The sequence below is a fragment of the Saimiri boliviensis genome, chromosome 17 (assembly GCF_048565385.1).
Source record: "Saimiri boliviensis isolate mSaiBol1 chromosome 17, mSaiBol1.pri, whole genome shotgun sequence".
Classification (NCBI taxonomy): Eukaryota; Metazoa; Chordata; class Mammalia; order Primates; family Cebidae; genus Saimiri; species Saimiri boliviensis.
In genome coordinates this window covers 12,401,442-12,427,834 of record NC_133465.1, presented here as the reverse complement: position 1 = coordinate 12,427,834, position 26,393 = coordinate 12,401,442, and the positions used below count along the sequence as shown (strand labels likewise).

Genomic DNA, 26,393 nt, shown 5'->3' with positions numbered 1-26,393 from the left:
GGCCAATGAAAGGAGTTCCTTAGAACTTCTGCTGGAGTGATTGACTTTTGACCCTTCCCACATCTGTGAAAGTTAAAACAGAAACCGTTAAATCTTCCGGAAGGAGAGAGATGGGAGGAGGGCATGGTGCTGGGGAGTTCTTGCCCTTAAAACTACACCCCCTTGTGGACCCGGAAAGAGAAGATTTCCCTCAATAGGAAGGCTTTTACACTGTGGTTGGAGTGTAAATTAGTTCAACTATTGTGGAAGACAGTGTGGCAACTCCTTCAAGTATCTAGAAACAGAAATACCATTTGACCCAGCAATCCCATTACTGGTTATATGCCAAGAGGATTATAATATATTCTATTATAAAGACACATGCACACGTATGTTTATTGCAGCACTGTTTACAATAGCAAAGATTTGGAATCAACTCAAATGCCCATCAAAGATAGACTGGATAAGAAAAATGTCGCACATATACACCACAGAATACTATGCAGCCATAAAAAAGAATGAGTTCATGTCCTTTGCAGGGACATGGATGAAGCGGGAAAGCATCATTCTCAGCAAACTGACACAAGAGCAGAAAACCAAACACCGCATGTTCTCACTCATAAGTGGGAGTTGAACAATGAGAATAGATGGACACAGAGAGAGGAACATCACACACTGAGGCCTGTCAGAGCAAGGGGTAGTGGGGCTAGGGGAGTGATAGTAGGGGGTGGGGGGATTTGGGAGGGATAACATTGGAAGAAATACCTAATGTAGATGACCAGGGGGATGGAGGCAGCAAACCACCAAGGCACGTGTATACCTATGCAACAAACCTGCACATTCTGCACATGTACCCCAAAACTTAAAGTATAATAGAAAATAAAAATAAAAAATAAATAAAATACATGAAAAGTTTAAAAAAAGAATACTTACACAAAAAATGACAGAATACTAACAAATCAAATCCAGCAACACATAAGAATTATACACCATGATTAACTAGGATTTATCCCAGGAATGTAAGTTATTTCAATATCTGAAAATCAGTTAATGTCATACATATCAATAGAACTAATAAAAATCACACAATCATGCCAATGGATACACAGAAAGCATTTAACAAAATCCGGCATGCCTTTATGGTATTAAACAACACACACACACACACACACACACACACACACACACACACACACACGAGAAACTAGGAATAGTTTCTTCAACCTGAAAAAGAGAGTCTATGAAAACCCACAGCAAACATCATACTTAATGATGATATGCTGAACGTTTTATCCCTTAAACCCCCAAGAAAAGGATGGCCACTCATCATTTTTGTTCAACATTTACCAGAGATTTTATCCAGAGAAATTTGGCAAGAAAAAGATATAAAAGACATCCAAATAGGAAAGGAAGGCCAGATGCAGTGACTCATGACTATAATCCTAGCACTTTGGAAGGCCAAGGTAGGCAGATAACTTGAGGTTGGCAGTTTAAGAACAGCCTGGCTGGTATCGTGAAACCCCCTCTCTACCAAAAAATACAAAAATTAGCTGGGTGGGGCCGGGCATGTGTGTAGTCCCAGCTACTCAGGAGGCTGAGGTGGGAGAATCACTTGAACCCAGGCAGCGGAGATTGAATTAAGCCAAGATGGCACCAATGCACTACAGTCTGGGTGACAGAGCTACACTTTATCTCAAAAAAAAAAAAAAAAAAAAGGAAAGGAAGAAGTAAAACTATCTTTATTTGCAGATAATATGATCTTGTATATAGAAAATATGAAGTAATCTACTTTTTTAAAAAAGTATTAGAATTAATAAACAAACTCAGCAAGTTTGCAAGATATAGTATCTATATAAAAATCAATTTTATTTCTATACATTTGCAGTGAACATCTGAAAATGAAATTAAGAAAACAGTTCTAGGCCAGGCACATTGGCTCACACCTATAATCCCAGCACTTTGGGAGGCCAAGGAAGGAGAATCACTTGAGGCCAGGAGTTCGAGGCCAGGAGTTCAAGACCAGCCTGGGCAACATGGCAAAACCCCATCTCTACAAGAAACAAAAAAAGAAAAAAGAAAAAACTAGGTGTGGTGGTGCATGCCTATAGTCCCAGCTACTCAGGAGGCTGAGGCGGGAGGAGCTGTTGATCCCAGGTAAGTCAAGGCTGCAGTGAGCTGATTGTGCCAGGGCACTCCAGCATGGGTGACAGTGATACTGTGAGAAAGGAAGGAAGGAAAAAGAAGGAGGGAACGAAGGAAGGAAGGAAAGAAGGAAGGAAGTAAATAATTTAGTTTTGACTTTACAGGCTCATAGACAAAAGAAATTTGACTGAGTCTCAGATGAGACTTTGGACTTCGGACTTTTGAGTGAGTTGATGCTAGAATGAGTTATGATTTTGAAGAACTTTGGGGAAGGCATGATTGTATTTTCCAATGTGAAAAGGATGTGAGATTTGCGGGGAGCAGGAGAAAATGATATGGTTTGGATGTGTGCCTCCTCCAAGCTTCATGTTGAAGTGTGATCTCTAATGTTGGAGGTGGGGCCTGGTGGATGGTATTGGATCATGGGGGCGGATCCTTCATGAATGGCATGGCAACATCCTCTTTGTGGTAAGTGAGCTCTTGCTCTGAGTTCACATGAGATCTGGCTATTTTTAAAAGTCTGAGACTTTCCTTCTCCCTTTGTCCCTTGTTCTTCTCTTGCCATGGGACATGCTGGCTCCCTGTCACCTTCTGCCAAGATTATAAGCTTCTAAAAGCCTCACCAGAAGCAGATGCTGGCACTATGCTTCCTTTATGTTCAGCCTGCAGAACCTTGAGCCAATTAAACCTCTTTTCTTTATAAATTACCCAGCTTCAAGTATCTCTTTATAGCAACATAAAATGGCCTAATACACTAAATAATCCTGAAAAATAACAAAGGAGAATGACTCACACTTCCCAGTTTCAAAACCTACTGCAAAACACTGATAATCAAGAAAATGTGATACTAGTACGAGGACTAACACATCAATAAATGGAGTAAATTTGAGAGTCTAGAAATAAATTATACATCTATGGCCTACTGATTTTCAGCAAAAGTGCCAAGACTGTTCAGCAGAGAAAGAATAACTGGATAGCTATATACAAAGAATGAAGTTGGTCTCTTTTTTTTTTTTTACACCAAATACAAAGTTAACTCAAAATGAGTCAAAGATATAAGCATAAGAGTTTTGCTCTTTATACTTTTAGAATATAAAACTCTTTTAGGGAGAACAAAAAAAAAAGGAAAGAAATCAAAATTCTTTAGAATTTTGATTCTAAAGAATTCATAGACTGCTACTGAGAATGTGCAATGGTACAGCTGCTTTAGAAAACAGTCTGCCAGCCGCTCACATGGTGGCACATAGTGTTAACATATGGCCCAGAAAATCCACTTCTAGGAATATTTGTAAGAAATGAATACATATGTCCACAACCTGCACATGAATATTCATAGCAGCATTACTCATAATAGCCAAAAGGTGGAAACACCACCACAAATGTTAAGCAACAAATAAATGGATTTTAAAATGTGGTATATTCATATAATGGAATATTATTTAGTCATATTCATAGTCATACAATGGAATATTATGTAGTCATAAAAAGAAATAAAGTACTAATATATGGTACTTACATGAACTCTAAAAATCCATTAAGAAGCCAACTGTGTCGGGCGCAGTGGCTCAAGCCTGTAATCCCAGCACTTTGGGAGGCCGAGGCAGGTGGATCACAAGGTCAAGAGATCGAGACCATGGAATGCTGGGAAGATGGTCACCTAAGAACAGCTCAGGACTTCAGCTCCCAGTGAAAGTGCAGAGGGCGAGTGGACGCCGCATTTCCAGACGAATTTTTATTGCCCACAGACCAGGAGATACCCAGGCAGAGGGGTCGCCAGCGCCGCAGTCCCAGCCGGTGCGGCTGCTTTGGCCCTCGTGGGGCTGATTCCGCCCGCGCGGCTGCTGTGACCACTCCCTGGTGCTGCGGTTCTCCGAACAAAAGCCACTGGTCTGGGAGCCCTCTTAGCTGGCGAGCAGAGCCCTGAGACGGCAGAGTTGCCCATTCATCTGAAATAGCGAGTCAGGCCAGGAGATTCCTAGGCAAAAAATCCGCCAGGAGCCGGCGCCGCAGTTTGAGCCGACTCCGTGAGTCGCAGCACGGGAGATCCCGGCGCCTTTTCAACAAGCGACTGGAACATGGGGTCGTTCAACTTAAAAGCCTCTGAGTCAGGGAGCCAGGTGATCAGGCTTAGTTGGTCCCAGCCTCCCACCCCCAACAACAATGAAAACAAAAACAGTAATTGGAAACCCTCTGGGTTGAGCCCTTCAAACCAAGCACAGCTGAACCCAGGACGGTCCGGCTCAGTGGGGGAGGGGCTTCCACCATTACTGAGGCTCTCCACCGCTACGAAGGCAGGCTGCCGTTGCCGAGGCAACCCGCCATTGCCAAGGCAACCTGCCACAACAGAGAGAGTCCACCATAACAGAGGCGGGGCCACCGTTGCCGAGACAGTTCTAACTATGCCCATATAAACAGGACAGCAGAAAAGAGCACAGGGCAGCTGGGTGGAGCCCACAGCAGCCAGCAAAGCCTCTGCGGGCAGGCAGTGGGTAGGCGTGCTGCTAGCTGGGCGGGTCAGACCTGAAAGAAAAATCAAAAAAGGCAGTAGTGCAACGGAAACTCATAAAGCTCCAACTCTCTGGGACAGAGCACCTGGGAACAAAAAGTGCTTTATGAGTTCAGCTGCAGCAGACCTAAATGTACCTGCCCAGCACTCTGAACGAACAACGGAGCTCACAACTCAGGACTTAAGCCCCAATAAAAGATAGACTGTCTCCTCAAGTAGCTCCCTGACCCCCGTAGATCCAAAGACTCGCCTCATAAAGGAGAGAACGGACTGACAGTAGGCGAGCATCCTTCTGGGACAAAGCGGAAGAGGAAACTGGCAGCAATCTGCAGCTGCTGCAGGTGATTCCCAGGCAAGCAGGGCCCGGAGAGGACCTCAGCAGTCCTACAGCAGAGAGCCAGACTGTTAGAAGGAAAGCTTAAAAAAAAAAAAAAAAAAAAAAAAAGAAGAAGAAGAAGAAGAAGAAGAAGTAACTTCAGCATCCACGAACTAGAAGCTCACTCAGAGACCCAATCTGAAAGACAGTAACTACAAAGACAACAGGTGGATAAACCCACAAAAATGGGAAGAAACCAGCGCAAAAAGGATGAAAACTCCCGAAACCAGAACACCTCTCCTCCTAAAAGGGATCACAACTCCTCACCAGCAAGGGAACCAGACCAGATGGAGAAGGAGGGTGATGAAATGACAGAATCAGACTTCAGAAGGTGGGTATAAGAAACTACAGTGAGCTAAAAGAACATGTTCTAACCCAACGCAAAGAAACTAGGAACGTTGAAAAAAGATTGGACGAAATGCTAACGAGAATGGACAGCATAGAGAGGATTATAAGTGAATTGATGGAGCTGAAAAACACAACACGAGAACTTCGTGAAGCATGCACAAGTTTCAACAGCCGAATTGACCAAGCAGAAGAAAGGATATCAGAGGTCGAAGATCAACTCAATGAAATAAAAAGAGAAGGCAAGAACAGAGAAAAAAGTGCAAAAAGGAATGAACAAAATCTTCAAGAAATGTGGGACTATGTGAAAAGACCTAATCTACGTCTGATAGGTGTACCTGAATGTGATGAAGAGAATGAATCCAAGCTGGAAAAAACTCTTCAGGATATTATTCAGGAAAACTTCCCCAACCTAGCAAGGCAGACCAATATTCAAATACAGGAAATACAGAGGACACCACAAATATATTCCTCAAGAAGAGCAACCCCAAGGCACATAATCATCAGATTCACCAGGGTTGAAATGAAAGAGAAAATGCTAAGGGCAGCCAGAGAGAAAGGACAGGTTACCCACAAAGGGAAGCCCATTAGACTCACAGCAGATCTCTCAGCAGAAACCCTACAAGCCAGAAGAGATTGGGGGCCAATATTCAACATCCTTAAAGAAAAGAACTTTCAACCCAGAATTTCCTATCCAGCCAAACTAAGCTTCATAAGTGAAGGAAAAATAAAATCCTTTGTGAACAAGCAAGCACTCAGAGATTTCATCACCACCAAACCTGCTCTACAAGAACTCCTAAAAGAGGCTCTACATATATAAAGGAACAACCAGTACCAGCCACTCCAAAAACACACCAAATGGTAAAAGGGCATCAACACAATCAAGAATCTGCATCAACTAACCAACAAAACAGCCAGGTAGCATCAAAATGACAGTATCAAATTCACACATAACAAAACTATCCCTAAATGTCAATGGACTAAATGCCCCAATCAAAAGACACAGACTGGCAAATTGGATAAAAAGTCAAAATCCATCAGTGTGCTGTATCCGGGAAACCCATCTTACATGCAAGGATACACAAAGGCTCAAAATAAAGGGATGGAGGAAGATCTACCAAGCAAATGGAGAGCAAAAAAAAGCAGGAGTTGCAATTCTCATCTCTGATAAAATAGACTTTAAAGCAACAAAGATCAAAAGAGACAAAGAAGGACATTACATAATGGTAAAAGGATCACTGCAACAAGAAGAGCTAATGATCCTAAATATATACGCACCCAATACAGGAGCACCCAGATACATAAGGCAAGTTCTTAAGGACTTACAAAGAGACTTAGACTCCCACACAATAATAGTGGGGGACTTTAACACCCCATTGTCAATATTAGACAGATCAACCAGACAGAAAATCAACAAGGATATCCAGGACCTGAACTCAGACCTGGAACAAGCAAACCTAATAGGCATTTACAGAACTCTCCACCCCAAATCCACAGATTATACATTATTCTCAGCACCACATCACACCTACTCTAAAATTGACCACATAATTGGCAATAAATCACTCCTCAGCAAATGCAAAAGAATGGAAATCATAACAAAGTCTCTCAGACCACAGTGCAATCGAGTTAGAACTCAGAATGCAGAAACTAACTCAGAACCGCACAGCTTCATGGAAACTGAACAACTTGCTCTTGAATGTTGACTGGATAAACAATGAAATGAAGGCAGAAATAAAGATGTTCTTTGAAACCAATGAGAACGAAGACACAACATACCAGAATCTCTGGGACACATTTAAAGCAGTCTCTAGAGGAAAATATATAGCAATGAGTGCCCACATGAGAAGAAAGGAGAGATCTAAAATTGACACCCTATCATCAAAATTGAAAGAGCTAGAGGAGCAAGATAAAAAAAACTCAAAACCTAGCAGAAGACAGGAAATAACTAAAATCAAAGCAGAACTGAAGGAAATAGAGACACAAAAAAACTCTTCAAAAAATCAATAAATCCAGGAGCTGGTTTTTCGAAAAGATCAACAAAATAGACAGACCACTAGCCAGATTAATAAAAAAGAAAAGAGAGAATAACCAAATTGATGCAATAAAAAATGATAAAGGGGATATCACCACAGATTCCACAGAAATCCAAACCATCATCAGAAATTATTACAAACAACTCTATGCACATAAACTAGTAAACCTGTGTGGGGAACACTCTCGTGTGAGACCCCTAAAAGGCGTGAGTCTCACTATACGGTGAGTTTGATCCCAAACACAGTTTCCTACTGGAGGCAGTCGAGCTATCTGGAATATAGGAACTGAAAGATGAATGATCAGTTTCTATTATCAACCACAATATCGTTTGGGCCTAAAATTATGCGTTGCTGCTAGACCAAGTAACCCCCTACCAGCAACCGGTTCCTGCTATGACCTTTCTATGACTTTAAGAATAAGTTTTAACCTTTACTTACCTAACTGCCTTGTACCCTAGATAATGGTTTAACTGTTGATATCTGCAAAGAAAAATGCCACCATAAGGGATGGCTTGGATTCCTGACTCAGAGATTCCTGAACAATGTTTTGATATAAACAAGTCTCCTGAATAATGTTTTGATATAAACAAGTCTCCTGAATAATGTTTTGATATAAACAAACTTTGTGATTGTAGAAAATTTTGTTACTTTTTACAACCATTGATCGCATATCTGACTTCTCTATTGTATAGGCCATGTGAGGCATACATTTACATTCCTCTTACTATGACGTAGATCAAAGCCAAGAAAGTGTATTTATTCCTGGCATTTGAAAAATAAAATTTGCTGTTTAGGCACAGCCTATCAGCCCTCCAGACGCCTCGCTTTCTCTCTCTCTGTCTTTATTATTTTCTCAGGCGCATTTCCTCTTCCAGGTATTGGGACCCTCTTGCAGGTCAAGAGACCCCCGGGCAGACGTGCCTACCCGTCCAGACGGTCCACGACAAACCTGGAAGAAATGGATAAATTCCTGGACACCTGCATCCTCCCAAGCCTAAACCCGGAAGAAGCCGAAACCCTGAATAGACCAATAACATGGTCTGAAGTTGAGGCAGCAATAAAGAGCCTACCACGCAAAAAAAGCCCAGGTCCAGATGGGTTCACATCCGAATTCTACCAGAGATACAAAGAGGAGCTGATACCATTCCTTCTGAAACTATTCCAGACAATCCAAAAAGACGGAATCCTTCCCAAATCATTTTATGAGACAAACATCATCCTGATACCAAAACCCGGCAGAGACTCAACAAGAAAAGAAAATTTCAGGCCAATATCCATGATGAACATAGATGCAAAAATCTTCAATAAAATACTGGCAAACTGATTGCAGCAGCATATCAAAAAGCTCATCCACCATGATCAAGTAGGATTCATCCCAGGGATGCAAGGCTGGTTCAACATACGCAAGTCCATAAATGTAATTCACCACATAAACAGAATCAAAGACAAAAACCACATGATTATCTCAATTGATGCAGAGAAGGCTTTTTGACAAAATTCAACAGCCCTTTATGCTAAAAACCCTCAATAAACTAGGTATTGATGGAACGTATCTCAAAACAATAAAAGCTATTTACAACAAACCAACAGCCAATATCATACTGAATGGGCAAAAACTGGAAGCATTCCCTTTGAAATCTGGCACCAGACAAGGATGCCCTCTCTTACCACTCCTATTCAATATAGTACTGGAAATTCTAGCCAGAGCAATCAGGCAAGAAAAAGAAAGAAAGCGTATCCAAATTGGAAAGGAGGAAATCAAATTATCTCTATTTGCAGATGACATGATTGTATATCTAGAAGACCCCATCATCTCAGCCCAAAATCTCCTGAAACTGATAAACAACTTCAGCAAAGTCTCAGGATACAAAATCAACGTGCAAAAATCACAAGCATTCCTATACACCAGTAATAGCCTTAAAGAGAGCCAAATCAAGAATGAACTGCCATTCACAATTGCCACAAAGAGAATAAAATACCTAGGAATACAACTAACAAGGAACGTAAAGGACCTCTTCAAGGAGAACTACAAGCCATTGTTCAATGAAATAAGAGAGGACACAAACAGATGGAGAAACATTCCATGTTCATGGTTAGGAAGAATCAACATCGTGAAAATGGCCATACTGCCCAAAGTAATTTACAGATTCAACGCTATTCCCATCAAGCTACCAACGACCTTCTTCACAGAACTGGAAAAAAACACCTTAAACTTCATATGGAACCAAAAGAGAGCCCGCATAGCCAAGTCAATTCTAAGCAAAAAGAACAAAGCAGGAGGCATCACACTACTGGACTTCAAACTATACTACAAGGCTACAGTAATCAAAACAGCATGGTACTGGTACCAGAACAGAGATATAGACCAATGGAACAGAACAGAGGCCGCAGAGGAAATACAACATACCCACAACCATCTGATCTTCGACAAACCTGACAAAAACAAGCAATGGGGAAAGGATTCCCTGTTTAATAAATGGTGTTGGGAAAACTGGCTAGCCATGTGCAGAAAGCAGAAACAGGACCCCTTTCTGACACCTTACACCAAAATTAACTCCAGATGGATTAAAGACTTAAACATCAGACCTAACACTATAAAAACCCTAGAAGAAAATCTAGGCAAAACCATTCAGGACATAGGCGTAGGCAAGGACTTCATGACCAAAACGCCAAAAGCAGTGGCAACAAAAGCCAAAATAGACAAATGGGACCTAATCAAACTCCACAGCTTCTGCACGGCAAAAGAAACAGTCAGTAGAGTGAATCGGCAACCAACAGAATGGGAAAAAATTTTTGCAGTCTACCCATCTGACAAGCTGATATCCAGAATTTACAAAGAACTAAAACAGATCTACAAGAAAAAAACAAACAAACCCATTCAAAAATGGGCAAAGGATATGAACAGATATTTTACAAAAGAATACATACAGGATGCCAACAAACATATGAAAAAATGCTCATCATCACTGGTCATTAGAGAAATGCAAATCAAAACCACATTGAGATACCATCTCACACCAGTTAGAATGGCGATCATTAAAAAATCTGGAAACAACAGATGCTGGAGAGGATGTGGAGAAATAGGAACACTTTTATACTGTTGGTGGGAATGTAAATTAATTCAACCATTTTGGAAGACAGTGTGGCGATTCCTCAAGGACCTAAAAATAGAAATCCCATTTGACCCAGCAATCCCATTACTGGGTATATATCCAAAGGATTATGAATCATTCTACTATAAGGACACGTGCACACGAATGTTCATTGCACCACTGTTTACAATAGCGAAGACCTGGAACCAACCAAAATGCCCATCAATGATAGACTGGATAGGGAAAATGTGGTACATATACACCATGGAATATTACGCAGCCATCAAAAACGATGAGTTCACGTCCTTTGTAGGGACATGGATGAAACTGGAAACCATCATTCTCAGCAAACTGACACAAGAGCAGAAAATCAAACACCACATATTCTCACTCATAGGTGGGTGTTGAACAATGAGAACACATGGACACAGGGAGGGGAGCACTACACACTGGGGTCCGTTGGGGGGAAGTGGGGGAGGGATGGGGAGGTGGGGAGGTGGGAAGAGATAGCATGGGGAGAAATGACAGATACAAGTGAGGGGACAGAAGGCAGCAAACCACACTGCCATGTGTGTACCTATGCAACAATCTTGCATGTTCTTCACATGTACCCCAAAACCTAAAATGCAATTAAAAAAAAATTAAAAAAAAAAAAAGAGATCGAGACCATCTGGTCAATATGGTGAAACCGCATCTTTACTAAAAATACAAAAAATTAGCTGGGCATGGTGGTGCGTGCCTGTAATCCCAGCTACTCAGGAGGCTGAGGCAGGAGAATTGCCTGAACTCAGGAGGCGGAGGTTGCGGTGAGCTGAGATTGCGCCATTGCACTCCAGCCTGGGTAACAAGAGCAAAACTCCGTCTCAAAAAAAAAAAAGAAGCCAACCGTAAAAGTCCACATATTTCTGCGGAAGTCCAGAGCAGGGAATTCTATAGAGAGAAAGTGGATTAGTGGTTACTTAGGGTTGGGCAGGGTTAGAGTAAGAGAGTTTGTCAGGGAATGGGGTTTTTTTTTATTGTTGTTTTTGAGGTACTTAAAATTGATTGTGGCAATGGTGGCACATATTGTTGAATATACTAGAAACTATTCAATTATACACATTAAATAGCTGAATTATTTGATTAGAGTTCAATAAAGCTATTTTTAAAATACATATGAAAGAAAAGGGTGTCAAGAATAACCAAGATACCTGATAAGAAGAGCAGAGAGAGGATCAGATATTAGGATTTTATTTATTTATTTATTTATTTATTTATTTATTTATTTATTTATTTTTGAGATGGAGTTTTGCTCTTGTTGCCCAGGATGGGATGCAATGGCACAATCTCAGCTCACTGCAACCTCCGCCTCCCAGGATTTATTATGGAGCTGTAATAAAAACAGTGTAGTATTAGTTCAGGGGTAAATAAATTGGCCAATGAAATAAAACTGAGAGCCTAAAAATCCACGCACGTTAGGAATATTTTCATATGATAAATATGGACTTCATGATCAGTATGAAAAGGAGATGTTGACGGTTTAATAAATTGAGCTAGAAAATGATTATCACATGGAAAAAAATGAAATTGAATTCCTACCACAGACCATCTACAAAAATCAATTCCAAGTGGATTGAGGACTTAAACTCAGGAATAACAGTTTAAAACTCTTAGTATAAAATACAGGGTAAATAGGAAAGGATGGCTAACCCAGAAATAAAGCCATACACCTACAGCCATCTGACTTTCAAGGAAGTCAACAAAAATAAGAAATGGGGAAAGGACTCCCTATTCAATAAATGGTGCTGAGACAACTGGCTAGCCATATGCAAAAAAATAAAACTGAACGCCTACTTTTCACCATATACAAAAATTAACTCAAGGTGGATTAAAGATTTAAATATAAGACCTCAAACTAAGAATGCCAGAAGAAAACCTAGGATATACCACGCTGGACATCAGCCATGGGAAAGAATTTATAACTGAGTCCTCGAAAACAATTGAGACAAAAATAAAAATTCACAAGTGGGACCTAATTAAACTAAGAAGTTTCTGGACAGCAAAATAAACTATCAAGAGACTAAATAGACAACCTACAGAGCAGGAGAATACCTCCACATACTATGCATCTGAGAAAGGTCTAATATCCAGACTCTATAAAGAACTTAAACAATTCAACAAGTAAATAACAAATAATCCCATTTAAAAGTGGGCAAAAGACATAAACAGACACTTCTACAGAAAAGACAGACAAGTAAGTGGCCAGAAAACATGAAAAGATGCCCAACATCACTATCATCAGAGAAATGCAATCAAAATCACAATGAGATATCATTTCACATGAGTCAGCATGGTTATTATTAAAAAGTCAAAAAATAACAGATGGTGATGAAGCTGTGGAGGAAAGGAAACGTTTCTTCACTGTTGGTGGGAATTAGTTAGTTCAGCCACTTTAAAAAGCAGTTTAGGCCAGGCACGGTGGCTCACGCCTGTAATCCCAGCACTTTGGGAGGATGAGGTGGGTAGATCACTTGAGGTCAGGAGTTCGAGATCAGCCTAGCGGACATGGTGAAAGCCCATCTCTTTATTAAAAAAAAAAAAAAAAAAAAAGCAATTTGGCCAGAGGTTCTTCCCTGAGAGTCCCTGCAGTTTCCTGCTTCAACAGTGCTTGGACTTAACCGGCTCTCGTTCCCCACCCTGGCCGGCCGCCCACAGCCAGCCCTCCATCACCTGCACACTGCGCCCTCGGACTGCCCCAAGGGCCCCTCTGCACCTCCAGCGCCCGCAGCCACCGCCGCCGCCTCTCCTTAGCCGGGCCAGGACTGCTGCCTCCTGCTCGCAGGTGTGCCAGAACTACCACCGGGACTCACAGGCCGCCATCAACTGCCAGATCAACCTGGAGCTCTGTGCCTCCTGTGTTTACCTCTCCATGTCTTACTACTTTGACCCCGATGATGTGGCTTTGAAGAACTTTGCCAAGTACTTTCTTCACTATTCTCATGAGGAGAGGGAGCATGCTGAGAAACTGAGGAAGCTGCAGAACCAAGGAGATGGCCACATCTTCCTTCGGGATATCCAGAAACCAGACCATGATGACCGGGAGAGCGGGCTGAATGCCATGGAGTGTGCGTTACATTTGGAAAAAAATGTGAATCAGTCGCTACTGGAACTGCACAAACTGGCCACTGACAAAAATGACCCCCATTTGTGTGACTTCATTGAGACATATTACCTGAATGAGCAGGTGAAATCCATCAAAGAATTGGGTGACCACGTCACCAACTTGCACAAGATGGGAGCACCCCAATCTGGCTTGGCAGAATATCTCTTTGACAAGCATATCCTGGGAGACAGTGATAATGAAAGGTAAGCCTTAGGCTAATTTCCCGATTGCCCCGGGGTGACTTTCCTGGTCACCAAGGCAGTGCATGCATATTGGGGTTTCCTTTACCTTTTCTATAAGTTGTACCAAAACATCCACTTAACTTCTTTGTACTATTCCTTCAAATAAAGAAATATGGTACCCCCCCCCAAAAAAAAAAATGCAGTTTGGCAATATCTCAAAGAATTTAAAACAACTACCATTCAACACAGCAATCCCATTATTGGGTGTATACTCAAAGGAAAATAAACCTTTCTACCAAAACGACTTATGCACTTGTATGTTCATTGCAGTATTATTCACAGTAGCAAAGACATGGAATCAAACTAAGTGCCCATCAAGGGTGGATTGGAGAGAGGAAATGTGGTACAAATGACACCATGAAATACTACATAGCCATAAAAATAATAAAATCAGGTAATTTGTAAGAACATAGAAGCAGCTGGAGGACATTATCCTAAGCAAATTAATGCAGGAACGAAAGCTGAGCATTGAGTACACATGGACATAAAGATGGGGACGGTGGGCAGAGAACTAATGGTGAGGGCAAGGGCTGAAAAACTACCTATTGGGTACAGGGCTCACTACATGGGTTATAGGACCATTTGTACCCCAAATCTCAGTGTCACCCAATGTACCCATGTAACAAATGTGCACATATACCCCTTAGATCTAAAATAAAAGTTGAAATTTTAAAAATGTAAAACAAATAAATAAAATATGGGGTAAATATTTTTAAATCCTGGTATTAAATCTTATCTTTTAATAAGATACAAGATCTGTTAATTTTTAAAAGTACTATTGTCTGAATAATTGGTGTTCATAACTATTGTTCTGAAGAGGAAGACCCAGGCATCTCAGCTCAACTTCCCCTTTTCATTCCTAAGACTGTAAACCAAAGCCCTTTTCATATGTAATTCCTGAGACTGTAAACTGAAACCATTTTCATATGTAATCCCTAAGACGGTAAACTGAAACCCTTTTCATATGTAATTCCCAAGAATGTAAACTTAGATCCTTTTCATATGTTAAGCTATAAACCTAAGATTCTTCCGCGTGTAACATCTAAAGCATAAGCCTATATAAAGAAGGAACCTTCCTTTGTTAGGGGAGCTTGACTGTTAGGCAACTAAGCCACCTTGCTCCTGGCTGAATAAACTCCTTCCTCCTGTATTTGGTGTCCAAGAGATCCATTTCCCGTGGCTGCTCCTGCTACAGTTCCTCAAAACATATCTTCAAAAAAATGAAAAGATAAGTCACTATGAGAAGGTATTTTCAATAACATCCATTAATAATTTGGATTAATAATAAGTGAATGACAACAACAAACCACTAAGCGAAGGATAAGTAACCTAATGGGAAGATGAGCAGAAACCTGAGTGAGGAAACATATCTGGCCAATACCCATACATAGGCTGCTCACCATTGTTGATCAGGGAAAGTCATATCAAAATCACAATGCAATACTATTTTAAATGTTGTCAACTGGGAAGAACTTAAAAGTCTGAGATACGAAATGTTGGGGAAGATCTGGAGAATAAATTGGTGCAACCAGTTGGGAAAGAGTTTGGCATTACCTTTTAAAGTTGAACATTCACATGCTGTATGATCCAGCAATTTGACTATATAGCAGCAGAGTTCCCTATATCAAAAGAAACTCTGACACTTGTAAAACAGGACACATATACAAGAACGTTCATAGTAGTATCATTCACTAGAGAAAAATCTGGAAATAACCAAAATATTCATCAATGGGAAAGTAGATTTTTTTAAAAAGATCATGTAATGAAAGATTATGCATTTATAAAAAGCAATATGAAGCTTAGCAAAAGATTATTAAGGGGAAAAATCCCAAAATATTATAGATATGGCTTTTTCAGAAAATATAAAAATAGAACCTAAACTCAAATACATATCACTTTATAGGAATCAAAAAACAAAAACTGTATGATTATTTCATTTGATGCTGAAAAAGTGATAAAATTCAACATTCCTTCATGACAAAAATATGCAACAAACTGGGTATATAAAAGGGACATACCTCAAAACAGTAAAAGTCATATATGAAAAATCCATAGTTAATATAACACTGAATGGGGGAAAATTAAAAGGCTTTCTTTTAAGGTCTGGAACATGACAATGATGCCCACTTCCACCACTTTTACTCAACATAATATTGGAAATCCTAGACAGGGCAATTAGGCAAGTGAAAGAAATGAGGCACATCCTAATTGGAAAGGAAGAAGTCAAATCATCTTCCATTGCAGACAACGTGATCCTATATTTAGAAAAACCTAAACTAAAAAACCGTTATAGCTGACAGAGTAATTCATACAAAATCAATATACAAAAGTTAGTAGCATTTCTATATACCAACAGTGAACAATCTTAAAAAAAAAATAATGGCTGGGCACGGTGGCTGATGCCTGTAATCCCAGCACTTTGGGAAGCCAAGGCAGGCAGATTGCTTGAGGTCAGGAGTTTGAGACCAGCTTACCTTTTATTTTAACATATTAAACATTCATTTCATATTCTGCATCTGACAATTCAAGTAACTCTTACTGCTTATTTGCTCTGCTAATTTTCACTCATGGTATCTTGTGCATTTGTAATTTTTTTCAACTTTTAAGTTCATGGGTACATGTGCAGTATGTGAAGGTTTGTTACATGGTAAACATACGCCATGGTGGTCTGCTTCACAGATTATCCATCAACCTAGGTATTAATTCCAGCATCCATTAGCTATTCTTCCTCATGCTCTCCCTCCCCACATCCCACCCTTGACAGCCCCAATGTGTGTTGTTCCCCTGATACGTCCATGTGTTTTCATCATTCAGCTCCTACATATAAGTGAGAACATGTGGTGTTTGGTTTTCTGTCCCTGCATTAGTTTGCTACGGATAACAGCCTCCAGCTCCATCTATGTCCCTGCAAAGGACATGGTCTTCTTTCTTTTTAAGGCTGCATAGTATTTCATGTTGTATATGTATCACACTTTCTTTATCCAGTCTATGGTCATTTTTGCCTCTAGGTTTTTGAGGAATCACCGCACTATCTTCCACAATGGTTAATCTGCTGGGGTTTTTTTTTTTTTCTTTTTTTTTTTTTTGACTTTTTAATAATTGCCATTTTGAGTGGTGTGAGATAGTGTCTCATTATGGTTTTGATTTGCATTTCTGTAATGATCAACAATGTTGAACTTTTTTTCATGTTTGGTAGCCACATGTATGTCTTCTTTTGAAAAGTGCCTGTTCGTGTCTTTTACCCACTTTTTACGAGTTGTTTCTTTTCCTATAAATTTGTTTAAGTTACATGTAGACTCTGGATATTAAACCTTTGTCAGATGGATAGATTGCAAAAATTTTCTTCTATCCTGTAGGTTATCTTTTTAGTCTGAGGATAGTTTATTTTGCTGGGCAGCAGCTCTTTAGTTTAATAACTTGACCATAACTCAACATGATCAAATGTAACATAAATAGATGTAGAAATACATATTCTGTTCTCTTGAGCTCAAAGAAAAGAATTGGGAAAGCCTTCCTGAAGTGTCTGACATTTAACCTAGGTCTTAAAAGATGAATATGTGCTTTCAAAAGGCAAGGTTAAAAAAAAAATTCCAGACAAAAGGAACCAGTTTATGCAACAAGAAGGCATAAAAGAGCAAAACAGATCTGGTAAGCCATGAAAGATTATGCATGGTGCAACAGATGGTATGAAACAACCCAAACCACTCAAACCAGAAAACATTATTCCAGGCCCCTTTACCCCGCACTTTTGATTGGGAACTGATAAAGTATCTCGTGAAATTCTCTTTTCTCCCTTCCCAGTTCTACCATTTTACCTCTCTTAACTTTTTGCTTTTTTTTTTTTCGTTTTTGCCTGGAATATTACAAGTTTCCTAATTGGCATCCAAGTCTCCCCACTTTCATTTTAGGCTACAGGGTCACTGAAATGAATTGTCTAAAATACAAATCAGATCAAACAATCTCCTTGCTTAAAGTCCCATATGGTTCTCCAGCACTTAAAGTTCAACATTATTGGCACAATGCACAATTTCCTATATGACTCTATCTACCTTTTTCAGACTGATGCCCTATTTTCTTTTTTTCCACAATTAACGAATTTTTTTTATTTCAATAGGTTTTTGGGAAACAGGTGGTGTTTGGTTACATGAATAAGTTATTTAGTGGTGATATGTGGGATTCTGGCGCACTCATCACCAGAGCAGTGTACACTTTACCTAGTGTGTGGTTTTTTAACCCCCACCCCACTCCCATCATTTCCCCTTTCCTCTGAGTCCTCAAAGTCCATTTTATCATTCTTATGCCTTTGCATCCTCATAGCTTAGCTCCCACTTATGAGTGAGAATATATGATGTTTGGTTTTCCATTCCTAAGTAACTTCACTTAGAATAACCTCCAATTCCATCCAGGTTGCTGCAAATGCCATTACTTCATTCCTTTTTATGACTGAGTATGTAAGAAAAAAGCCTTTGCTTTTAAACCTTGTAATTCATCACCTTGTCAAACAGGAAGCACAGTTTCATAAGAACCCTATTAAGACAGGTGTGGTGGCTCACGCCTGTAATCCCATCACTTTGGGAGGACAAGGCAAGTGGATCACTTGAGGTCAGGAGTTCGAGATCAGCCTGACCAACGTGATGAAACCCCATGTCTATTAAAAACACAAAAAATTAGCCAGGTGTGCTGGTGGGTGCCTATAATCCCAGCTATTCAGGAGGCTGAGGCAGGAGAATTGCTTGAACCCGAGAGGCAGAGGCTGCAGTGAGCAGAGATCACACCACTACACTCCAGCCTGAGCAACAGAGTGAGACCCTGTCACAAAAAAGAAAAAAGAAAAAATCCTAACAAGCCATCAAGAGACCTGGGCTCTATATACCCTCTTGATGTATTAACTTAGGAAAATTATCTAATTATTTAATACTGTTACCCATGTGTAGGACTGAAGCAACAAAATGCTCTCCCTATCTACCTTAAAGAGTGGTGTTCACATTAAATCTGTATAAGTACTAGGAAACATTGGAAGTCTTAATACACGGTTCTTTAGCAAAATGCCTATGTAGATAGAAATTTCAAATGCAGACAAAAATTTGACTCATTTTGCATTACAATTACTGAATTGTGACTATGTGCTATATGGGTTAACAAGTTTTCAACAGCAGGATTACATTTTACATTTAAGATGTATAAATGCATTTTGGCATATCAGAAAAACAAAAAAAAACAGTATCAAAAGCAGATACCAAACCACATCCTTATGATTTCAAGGTTTGAGATGAGAATTTCTGGACATTTATTTATCAAAGATGGGAAGAACCAAAAAATAAAGATAACTCCATTCAGTAGTAAATTCACGGAGGACAAGCGGTTTCCCATTCTACAGGTGTTTTATATGATGTCGTCTAGTATCCATTTTCCATGACACGTGGTTCTTAAGTTCATCCTAAGAGTTATTACTGCTGATTACATTTTCCCTCAACCACTTAATGAGGTATTTAAAAGCAAGCCAGTAATTTTAAGACCAAGTCTTCAAATTCTCTGTCCCTCAAATCCCAAGCAGTAAGCCCAGGTACAATAGATGTGACTGGTGCACAGCATACAGCCCTGGACAAGAGATGGAGTCATATAATCACTACACACTACCAAGACAGGTAACCAGTGTCCCAAGGGTACTTTCAAGGCTTTATGTGTCCTTTCTCCATCCTCTTGAGCTAAGACGGTTGGATTGAATCAATAAATGAAAGGGCGGCTGGGCGTGGTGGCTCCCACCTATAATCCCAGCACTTTGGGAGGCTGAGGCGGGCAGATCACCTGAGGTCAGGAGTTTGAGACCAGCCTGCCAACATGGCAAAACCCCATTTCTGCTAAAAATACAATAATAATAATAATAATAATGGCTGGGGGTAGTGACAGGCACCTGTAATCCCAGCCACTTGAGAAGCTGAGGCAGAATTGCTTGAACCCAGGAGGCACAGGTGCAGTGAGCCCAGATCGCGCCATTGCACTCCAGCCTGGGCAACAAGAGTGAAATGCCATCTCAAAAAATAAAAATAAAATATATAAATAAACCAAGGGGCACTTTACTCATTCTCAGTGATTGCCACATAATGTTATCAAGCTAATGGTGACATTCAGTCCATGACACTGAATTCTCAGGTGTCACACTTAGGAATTACAACCTAGAGTTCCTCTAGTTAATTCTAAGGTAATTACACAGCTGCCTTTGGATCACTAAGCCCCACTGTGGCCCCCAGAACCTCTGCTTCAACTCATTTCCAAAACAACAAAGCAGGCCCTAGTCAGGTTTAGGAACAGAATATCCCCAACTATATTCATTCTACTTCTCAACTCCACAACACTTCTTTAATAGCAGTGTTTTTAAATTACTGTAACTTCTTAGGCAATGTGTTACAGCCTTGAATTTGAATGTCAGCTCTCTGCTCCCTACTGTTATTTGGGCCAGAACTTCATTTCTCTGGACCTTGGTTTTCTTATATCTAAAAGGGGATACAGCCACCTGATTTTAGTAGAATGCATTTGGGATCAAATGAAATGAACAAATACAAGGTAGTGTCCTACGAAACATGCAGTGTGTAGTCTCTCTCATGCCACTCAGTCATGAAACCCAATGGGTACCCTTTCCCTTAGCAGCTGAGGCTTAGCTGGAGAGGCCAGAATTCCTGCTTTCATGCCCCTCTCAGGGAAATGTCTGATACCACATCTGGCTCTCTAATAGTATCTGAGATTCAGTTAGGAGCAGGCACCAGAAAAGTGAAGTGCTGAATTACCATATGATCAATGAGTCTCTTATCAGTCACAGGTAGGTGGTAGACTACAGCAGATATATTTAGTGCTGGAGCTACAAAATGCTTTTCTCCAACAGTTTCCAGGTTCCCATGGCTCTTTGTTCACTTCCATTGTCCTCTCATCCGTAAACCTCCCAGGTCTGACCCCCAGAGGTCTTTTACCCACAATCCTTCCTACCCTTCTAAGGTAACAGTGATTGATTCCAAACTGCTATCTAACCTGACATCTAATGTTTACCTGGCAGCTGCAGCACCAAGAGCAGAGAGCATGGCTGGAAACCACGTGCGGGACCCAGATAGACTTAGAAGTTGTACCTCTCCAGCACGACACAGGTTGAAGAGCTGTACCCACTTCCTTCAGCATTAAGAAAGCTGGGGCAGGTCAGGACATCGAACAAAGAAACTCAGAGACTGTATTACACCTGTTAAAGCTGAGCTATGCTTCACATATACATCTGTGGTTTCAAGAAGGCTAAGCAAAAAGGGTAGCCAGGGGAAGGAAGAAAGAGAAAGCAGCCATAACACACTTTCAAAAGGAGGTAATTTTCCCCAGGGTGAAATGCAGATAATTTAATGTAATTTACTTGATTTTCCCCTCTCAGGGTCTGATTTCAGAAAATCAAATTACAAAGTCATCATCACATCCTAGATTTATTACAACTGACCTGCAGGCAAAAGGATAGAACTATTACATAAACACTTCGATTCCATGTATATATCTTAAATAGAGGAGGAATTCAAACAAGAATACAGGATAAAATATTCCAAAGCTCCAAGAAGCAGTTATGTTACTGAGCTCCATTTTTTACAGACAAATAAGGCAATATCCCTGCACATTAGCTTTTTGATAATTTTTATACATTTTTCTATGGTACAAGAGAAAAATAACCAGAGCTCACAATGTACAGTTCTTACACTATTTTCACAGTTTGTGAACACTATACACCCTTTTAATAAAGATACATTGTAATAAACTCCTTGCCCTTAAGTTTATAGTTTATAATAATCTATGATTAATACACTAAAATTGCCTTTTTATGTGGTCATCCACACAACAGAACGGTCAGATTAGCTCCTGGACAGTCAGAATTGCTTTTATCTCCATTTGCATAATGGCAAAGTGACCCTATGCTGAGCCAGACGGGAAGTTGACAGCAGAGAAACAGATTCCTCTTGAGTCCCTGGGAGCAATGGAGGATGATGGCTTGCTGTGGTCAAAGGGAGACATCAAGCAATGTCTCCTTTCAAAACAGTGGGAAGTCTAAAGTTTAGGATGCCGTGGGGGGAGAAGATAGGGAAATGAGGCAAGTAGACCAAAGAGATAATCACTTCCAAATTCTGCAATTTACAGGGATGTGACTTTAAACAGCACCATTCTCCCTTTATTGTTTTCTAGTATTTTATGACTGTCATTCTGAGAGGAGACACGGCAATACTTGCCACGATTTGGTTCTGCAATGGCGTCACCTGCATCTCAGACCATGGCTGTTTTACATTCCAGTGTGCTTGAACCACTCAGTGCTGCCTCACTGTCGTACAAAGCCTAAGGTTCAGTGCCAGGGAGGCCCGAGCAAAACCTAATGGGAACCTGGCTAATGGGGAACTGAAGAAGCACACGATACTTCAATGGCCTCTTTGAACAGTGCTGAGGGTTTTGTTTTGCTTTTTGTATTTTTTTCCAGTAGAATTCTAATGCCAAGAAATGGTGGTGAACTACGAGAGGTTCTAGCAGGTGATGAACATAAAGACTGCCATTTCAGATCCTCATCTGGTCCAATGTGTCTCTAGAAAAGATGTCTCTTTATCACCTACCGCATAGGCTGGGCCCCACTATTCTTAGCCTTTTAAACATTAGCGCATATGAGAGATTTGGGGCTAAAAATCCTTGGTAAGGAACATCCCTGGTAATTATAAAGTTTTTTGATATAGAGAAAAAAGGCAAAATATTGGATTAAGCAAAAGTCACATAGCGACAATAGACCATAGGGGAAGGGAAAGAGATTCGGAAACTGAAGACCTGGACCAGTGATGGCAAGAGGCAAACAACTGAGATTTGGTCTTTTGCTGCCTACTAGAAATCTTTATCTAATCAATCAAGGCACATTGCTACTAGCTACTTCTCCCTGTTAGTGAGTTATGATGGCTAAAGTATCAGGCTTGGGACCAAGGGGAAATATATAGCTGCTACAAGTTGTTCCAGATAAAATACTAGAATTAAAAACATCTGTAAACTTTGCCTTCTGTACTTTTTTCTTCTTTCAGTCCCGGTGGTTTGTGGCAGGTGGAACATCAAGTTGGCAGCACACCGAATTCTGAGAATGAAAAATTCTTAGGATCAGCACCTTCTTTGACAAGTGGCAGACTCCTGAGTCTTCCCAATGAAAAGTAGAAGGACTGGTAAAGGAGAAAAGAACACATTCTGCCCTGTCTCAATATTTTAATGTTCACCTCTTTGAACGCAACATGGTTTTTGGTAAAGATAAATTCATTCTAATTTAACATGATATTTCAAACAGGAAATTTGGCTGAGCACATCGATCCCCAAACATCGACTGTAACTGTAAAGCAACAGAATATCACATCAGTAAATCTATTGCACTTGGTGAAGAAAGTAAATTCCTCCTTTGTCTCCCAGCTCCAGAAGGCAATGTGTCTCGTTGGCTGTGCAAGCTCTTCTCACTCAAGCCCGAGTCTCTATATTCAGACATAGTACATCCATCACCGTGTCCTTCCAGGATTTGGAAGTCTGACAAAACACCATTCCAGTAGCTGCGTCTCCAGGTTTTGAGTCTAGAAATGAATTTAAGATGTGATCTAATCACAGTCAACAACTTGATCGTACTGACTTCCACATGTCATGAATATGTTCATCACAAAAGAGCAGGATGAGGTCTCTCTGACCAGCACTAACACTGTGTGATCAATCAGGTATTACAAGGATGCACGTTCTAGGTGACAGGAGTATACAGACATGATGGAAACGAACACCAATCTTATTGCACATGGTGTCTGAGCGAGCAATAAAAACACTGTGATACGGGATGAAAATTCTTTACGTCTTGCTTCCTCTCAGCCCTTTTTTCTAGAGTCTGATGTAGCAGCGATATCAATCGACATACATGGGAGAGCTGGGAGTAGCTGGCATTTGATCCAGGATTTTACAAACATAGCATGCGACCTCAACGGTACGTTCTTCATACATCAGAATAAAGGGATGTTTCTGCAAGAAAATTGAAAAAAAAAAAAAAAAAAAAAAAGTCAGAAGTTTGTATGACAGCCCACTCTGAACATTTTCCAATTTCTGCGGAACACAGAACTCCAGGTTCCCAATCACAAATGGCTGTGATGAAATACTGCAACACCACAAATTCAGAGAGGCAAGTACAGCCCTTATTCCACTCAGATATGCTAATGGGCATGATGAGCATGCCTAGAGAGGATACGTGGTCATGATCTGGAGATGCCACTTTGGCAGTAAGGTCTGGAGGCTTATCTGTATACCAGGGATTGTTTGTTGAGGAAGACAGCCAAGTTGTTACTCAGCACAAAACATAGCTGGAGCCTCCACCACACCATCTGGGAGCTAAGAAGAATGACGTGAATACTCTCAGTCACTATTCCTCTTGGGACACCAGTATAAATCTCAACTTCCATTTCCCCCACATGTGACAGGAGAACCTTTTTACAAAGAGGTTGTAATCGTTTTGACCTCTTCTCCAAAAGAAGCCCAAGAGAAATTTGCCCTAGAAGCCTCTTCCCTTTACTCTCCAGAACCAGGGCCCCAGTATCTGCTTCACTGAACCACCTTTTAAAACTCCATTTCTATCAACAGTTTTCTTTTACAGCCTCTCAAAGTATACTAACAGTCATTGCTGGACTATGATATCATAAGTTTGACACAATTTTTGGAGAGCTAGTTGCTAAATATGACAAATAAATGGATCTTTTCTTAAAATATTCCCACATTATTAGGTCACAATACAATCTCCACCACCCAGACCAATGCCACACCCAGTACACTGCTTAAAACACCCAGTTTCCATGAGATGAATAAGAACTTTCAAAGAAATGGGAATAGGCTGTATGATGTAAATTTTCATGCAAGTTTTTATAAAGGCAGAATAAACACAAACTTTTCACTAACTTTTTTCTTATGGATGCATCACATATACATAGACTATGCAGTGGAAAATGGCTTCTTAAAGTGAAAGAATTCTTGGGGGGTAATTTTTATTACATGTTAAGATGAAAATTTTCCATGAGAATTTAGCTAGTATTAGTAGAAAAATAACTACAAATTTGTTGTTTCCAAATCGTTGTTTAAAAACATTAACAACAACAACAAAAAAAACCATGCAATAAAGTTGAGATGTTTGTTTATGACAGAGAGGCCCACTGCTTGCTTAGTGAACCAGCATGTTAAGAGAGTTCCGGGGTGAGGATGCATCTACAATCCCCACAGTCCCACACTCACCAGAAGCTCTTTATACTTTGGCCTTTTGGATTCATCCTTCGTAAGGCTAAAATAATGTAAAAATAACATTATTAAAATGTAGATTCATTTGCCCAATTATTTTTCTTTTAGCAGATGAAATATTACAATGAATGCAATAGTTTTTCCTTCAGATCCCAAGTAACAAACAACGTAGAAAGCTTTCTAAACATAGTAAAGCACATACACAAAATTATGACAATCTATAATCTGAAGATTTATTTCTAGGATAGTCAGTGTAGGATGATTAGTTAAAAATTAGAAAAAATATTAATTGTTGAAAATTGACTAAATTATGGCATGGCTACACAGAATACTACAGTTAAATATATGAAATTGTAAGTATAAAACTGTTTGTATACATATATGCTTTTCTAAATGTGAATAAATAAGTAGACAGATATTTATGCAGTGACTACCCAAGAGAAACCAGCAATTAAATAATTCTGGGAGGTACATTATATATGTATTTTTATTAATTTATCCTTACGTTTTTAAAAAATGTATACTCTGTATCTCAATGATACCTTCTTTGGTCCAGAAGTTGAAAACAATATAACCTCACTAAAGACTATGTCAGTATATAAAAATCTCTGCCCTGCTGACGTTTTCTCCTTGAATTCTATCTTGCCTAATTAAAGTTCCCAAAAGTATTTTCATTTTGTTTATATTTACTTCATCTATCTTGGCCAATATCTTAATCACCATTCCCTTTCAACTTCAATTAATATTTTACTATCAAACATTAATATGGGTAACACAGTTCACCTCTTTCTAAACTCATTGCTGTTTTCCGTATCCCACATCTTCTGTAATGGATCCTGCAATGTGCTATTGTAGATTCCCTCTTCAAGAAGGAAGGATGTTTTCTTCCATTGTGGGGCATGCTGCCAGAGTGGCAGGCTGCCATCAGACAATGCTTTACTATTGGCCTCTTCAGGATTACCACAGCTAAAGAGAGCCACTTTAGCCCTCCTGGGGTGATCTACAAAAGTGTATAAAAATCCAAGACCTTCATTCCAAGGTGGGTCAACACTAAAGACCTCACAGATTCCCACAGAGGTGGCTGAGGACCTCATTGAGAATGCTGCAATTCAACTTCTTCTGCCCAATCTTGTTTCCTTCTTATCTCTAGTGCTGATTCCAAGATCACTATCTAGTCAACTTCCTACACACTTATCTCTGTCTCAAAAGCCTGCTTTCCAGGGATGCAATCTGTGGCATCCTTCTGGGTTAACTTT

General features: G+C 40.0%; 2 protein-coding genes across 3 annotated transcripts in view; one reads left to right on the top strand and one right to left on the bottom strand.

Annotated features, from left to right (window-relative positions):
• The first annotated feature begins 1,070 nt into the window (after positions 1-1,070).
• On the top strand, positions 1,071-23,049 carry LOC101037261 (ferritin heavy chain-like). Its single transcript, XM_074389100.1, has 4 exons — positions 1,071-1,121; positions 13,121-13,821; positions 20,799-20,993; positions 22,923-23,049. The coding sequence occupies exons 1-4, from the start codon at positions 1,071-1,073 to the stop codon at positions 23,047-23,049; spliced, it is 1,074 nt and encodes a 357-aa protein (XP_074245201.1).
• Positions 21,201-26,393, bottom strand: part of MAP2K4 (mitogen-activated protein kinase kinase 4) — a 117,627-nt gene continuing 112,434 nt past the window's right edge. The window contains exons 11-12 of one of the 2 annotated variants that reach the window (XM_039476441.2): positions 25,135-25,180; positions 21,201-23,880 (exon numbers count right to left, since the gene is read on the bottom strand). In XM_039476441.2, the coding sequence (XP_039332375.1) occupies positions 23,767-23,880; positions 25,135-25,180 (160 nt within the window). In that variant the 3' untranslated portion in view covers positions 21,201-23,766. The remainder of the gene's footprint in view (positions 23,881-25,134; positions 25,181-26,393) is intronic. The other variant, XM_039476442.2, reaches the window with a different exon arrangement.